The following is a 4,642-nucleotide window of genomic DNA, read 5'->3' as shown; positions in this document are numbered from 1 at the left end:
GCTCGGCATAGGAGTCCTCTGCAGGAGGGCTCGGCAGAGAGGTGGCGTCGGCCTCCCTGCGGGTCGCTCGCCCTCTCTCGGCGGGAGAGCGTCGCCTGCCACGACCTCATCTGGTAGTCCGCCAGGCTCCGGCGGCGCCCGGCCCATTCCCAATACCCGATACCCGCGCGCTACTGCGCCGCCGCTTCCTAATGGCATTTGTCACGGGAATCCGACCCATTAATTTCGGTCCGCGCCGACTCGCCAGCTGACGCCTCTCTAGGGGGGGGGAGATGGGGGTCCATCTCTGCCTGCCAGTTCCGCCCACTATCAGGCTCAACTTTCCGACCAAAGGGTCCGACCGGCGACTGCCGGTGGTCACGAGTTCTCAACATCAAGGTGCTAATTAGCGCTGTGAGGAATAGGATAGCGACGTTCACGGAAGGCAGGCATGGAAGTCGGCACAGGCGGCAGACCAGGATCAGGGTCTGGTCTGGGGCTGGACCTCGGACCAACCACCATTGACAGGTCTGTTGAATGATGTCGTATGAAAAGATGCGTCATCGTTATTAGAGCCGCGATGTTCGGCAGTGGCAAAGTTCCGAGGTATTCAATGCGAAGCGTCAATGTAAGAGCCACTCCACACTATCAGCAGATGGAGGTCATCACAATAAGAGAGTCTCAGAGTTACCGGTTCATTGGATACTGTCATGGATACCCAACATTACCGGTTCATTCTAAGTGTCTGTCTGGTTTTCGTGTCTCGTGACACTCACCGGAAGACAATTATTGGGTGGGCGACGGTCGTGAATAACCAGTGGGCTTTCTAGGACCTAGACCATTATGGGTGGCACATACGAAAACGGACGACACAAACGTTCGTGAGCTTATTAGATAAGCTATGCCAGTGCGCCTTCTCAGAACACACCCACGAAACGGTCACTGCTCCTTCCGCCGTACACCAGAGCAGTCACGTCACACGTGACGCCAGAACGACATGTCACGCGCCAGCCGGCCGAGGCTCTGGGGCTCTGGCACACTGAGGCGGCTGTCAGGCCGACAGCGTGAAGCGCGCAGAGTGATTGTCGTGTTTATGACACAGCCTACCAGCTGCGCTTCAGCCGCGTCGCAGAGTGGACGGGGGCGGCAGAGGAGCGCGCGCGGCTGACATCAACAGGTCCGCCCATCAGCGTGACCCAGGCCGACCACCGGCCCAGAAAGTCATCAATCTGCCCTGCCAGCGCCACGGCTAGCCCCACTACCGCGCCCCGCTGCCGCTGACGAGAGGCCGTGGCGACCGGGGGACAGGGGAAGGAGACACGCCCGATGTGGTCCTCTAATTAGACCCAGCGCGCGGCCCGCTGGAATGACGGCGACATTCGCCTACGGGAGAGAACACCAAACGAGGGTCTCACCAGTGTGAGACGATAGCCGCAGCTGGAATTTTTACATACCTCTCGCATGTGAAGTTATGTGTGCCATCACACAAACAAGAGGCCGCATCTAAAGACCCGACTATCTCGAGCCGTGACTCGCAGCCAGTCAAATTTTTACCGCCACATCTGTCAGAATTTAACGAGCTCATTAAAGCCATCGGCTGGCAAGTCCGAGGCCGACGGGACGGGGCGGGTGCGGGGGCGGGGGCGGGGGCGGCCGATTCATCTTCACAGGGTGATGAGCGAGATAGGCTGGGAGCGACGGCCACGACCGACGTTGATGGTTGCTGGCGCGACGTGGCGAGTGGTGTCACGGAGCGAGGAGCGACGTGTGTCACGGAGCGAGGAGCGACGTGCCTGCGGCCCCGGTACGTTCTGAAGCGTTATGTAGCCCCCCCCCCCTGGTAATTAACGTCCCAGAACGACGTCAAGAAGCGGCCCGTCTCAGCTGTTCGCTCTACTGACGACCGTCTGGCCGTTCGCAAACCCTTACCTTACAAACTGACAGCCAGCAGTAGAATAACGTCTCCTCGAACTTCGGATGTGGCCATCCGTCCACGCTTGCAGTGTAATCCCATCGCCTGGGACAGCCTTCAGTCCCAGCCCACCCATTGGCGCACCCTTTTCTCCGTCCCACCGTCCGAGGCATCCCACTGTCCCACCTACTACCGGTGGTCCCACCACGCATTCCCACCACCCCAAAACAGATGGTCACTGTATCCAGCTGGCGTTTTATTAGCTCAGCAGGGCTGCTATGCCAGCAACGTAAGCAATTCCCATCACACAGTTAGCCGATCGGGAATGAAAGACAAATGATGGCGTCATAAATAATTGAGCAGCAACGACCTATCGATACATATTAATCAGCTCGGGACACCGATGCCGGTCGACGATTGCTCCCTATCGTCGCCATCGACATTCTCACAACAGCCGATATCGCGGGCGTCGATCGGACCGAGCCGCCTTTCCCGTGGACCATTGGAGACTAACGAGGCCGGTCCCTGTCGATACCATCGCCAGGTAAAAACAGGCCCGACCCGCTCGCACACTGACTGAATGACTGACTCACTGACTTGACTGACTGACTGACTGATGAACAGCACTGCACCGGCCTGACCTGCGGACTGTAGGGTCATGGCGGACCACCGAACCGATAGCCCGACGAACCGACGGACTGAGGACCACGCCACGGCGGACCACAGATCCGGCTGCCATGATGGACCGACAGACCGGATGCGTCTGCCATGGCGGACCGTCAGACCAAAGGACCGAGGGACCAGCGGACTGAAGGCCTCCAGCCAAGGTGGACCAACGGACCGACGAACCAGCGGACCGTCGGACCAACTGATCGTTGGACCTGGCCCGGTGGACCGAAGGACCGACAAACTGCCACGGTGCCGGCTGCCGATGACCAAACAGGAACACACAGATCGACTGTTCGGTCCGCGCTGAGATATAGATAACACACTCTGAGAGCACAGAACACGGTAACACTGCCGAGTAACACGATAACACTGCCGAGTAACACAGTAACACTTCCGAGTAACACACAGCCTCTTCCTGCCGACAGAGTGCTCTTTCACTGACTGATTCGGTGACTGTCCAGCCACCTCAGTAACCGCTCGGCCACTGACTGGCCACAGCCAGACGAGGCCTTTTGCCGACCACCTCCGGTAGCGCCGGGTGGGCCGGCACCTGCACCGGCTCGTACCGGCGCTTCCGCTTGGCGATCACGTCTCTGGCCTGGTCGCCTGGCCGGCGACACCATTCGGAAGCCGGCTCCAGCTCGACGCTCGAGTAGCCGCTGTCGGAGTCGCGGCTGGCACTCGGCGGCACCAGGGAGAGGCGAGGCTCGCAGCCGCCGCCGAACATACAGTTGTACCGCTGCTGCTGCTGCTGCTGCTGCTGCTGCTGCTGCTGCTGCTGCTGTTGTTGCTGCTGCTGCTGTTGGTGGAGCAGCTGCTGCGTCTGCTGAGGCTGAACCAGCATTTGCTGCTGCCTCTGATACTGCTGCTGCTGCTGCTGCTGCTGAAGTTGCAGCTGCGGCAGCTGGAGTTGCTGCTGCTGCTGCCGCTGCTGCTGTTGTTGCCGCTGCTGCTGCTGTTGTTGGAGCTGCTGGGGCAGCTGGAAGGCGGACCAGTCGCGCTGCGCTCCGGGCCTCTGGAACGTTTGTGTGACCGCAGCCGGCGCTGCGCTGCTGACCGCCGTCAGCTTCCTGCCGTAGAAGTTGCACAGCTGGCACGCGCAGCCGGCGCCGAGGGTGCGCCGATGCCGCAGGTGCTCGAAGTACTGCGGGTGCACCATCAGCAGCGGCTCACTGTTCTCCGGCGGGTAGGCCGCCTTGGGCAGGTCGTACTCGACAGTCGTGTCCACGAACAGCGGCTGGCTGAAGTCCTTGGCCACGTCTGATGATGAGCTGACTCGACTCGAGCGGAGCGGCGCCTGGACCTGAGCTGGCGCAGCCACCGGCCGGCCGGGGTACGGACACCCGCCGGCCAGCTCGGTACAGCCAGAGACGGGGTACAGGGCAGCGCGAGCCGGGTACCCAGCGCCATCGGAGGGCCTGCGCGGTTCGGCGCATCTCCGACTCCAGGCGGAGGCCGGGTCAGGTCGGCAGGCCGACAGGTCAGGTCGGCAGGCCGCCAGGTCAGGTCGGCAGGCCGCCGCGCAGCTCGGTACCTCCGTTCGTCCCGTGCCACACAGGCTGGTCTGACCGGCCGGCGCGTCCCAGAGACCGACACCCGGTCCGGGTCGCCACACTGCCTCCAGGGTCTTGGCGTGGTCGGCCGGCGGTCCCAGAGGCATCGCCGCCGATAGGTGAAGTGCGTCCGGCACCATCACTGCTGTGTGCATTCAGAGTGTGCCACACGAGTGTCGCGGCTGTGCGCACATCCCGCTCAGCACTGACTAGATCTCACACGGTCGCCGCGGCGCCGCTCAATCAGCTGATCGGCTCGGGAGCTCGGCTGGCGCGTCTCACCTCCACCGCGCTCTTCCACTGAATGCCGGCGCCGCGCGTCGGCGGCCCGGGCACAGCGTCGGCGGCGCTGCTAGTTCCGTACCCCGCCGCCAGGGGCGCCCGGAACCCAGCGGCATTTAAATTACGGGATTCCGATCAGGGTTGCCGGTTCGTTCCATGCCTATAGGCGAGACCAATGAGAATGATTTAGCTCGGACTAGCGGCGAGACCGACGATGGATGCCGATGAGGTGAAGCTGCTCGGAGAC

At 62.0% G+C, this 4,642-nt stretch overlaps 1 protein-coding gene across 1 annotated transcript; it reads right to left on the bottom strand.

Annotated features, from left to right (window-relative positions):
• Positions 1-2,126: 2,126 nt before the first annotated feature.
• LOC122393399 (helicase domino-like) lies at positions 2,127-4,416 on the bottom strand. Its single transcript, XM_043389354.1, has one exon. It carries the CDS (start codon positions 4,266-4,268, stop codon positions 3,027-3,029), a length of 1,242 nt encoding a protein of 413 aa, XP_043245289.1. The 5' UTR covers positions 4,269-4,416; the 3' UTR covers positions 2,127-3,026.
• Positions 4,417-4,642: the final 226 nt, after the last annotated feature.

The sequence above is a fragment of the Amphibalanus amphitrite genome, unplaced genomic scaffold (genome assembly GCF_019059575.1).
Source record: "Amphibalanus amphitrite isolate SeventyFive unplaced genomic scaffold, NRLGWU_Aamphi_draft 000533F_arrow, whole genome shotgun sequence".
NCBI classification, from domain to species: Eukaryota; Metazoa; Arthropoda; class Thecostraca; order Balanomorpha; family Balanidae; genus Amphibalanus; species Amphibalanus amphitrite.
Note: the sequence above shows the minus strand (reverse complement) of the source record. Positions and strands in the feature narration are given on the sequence as shown.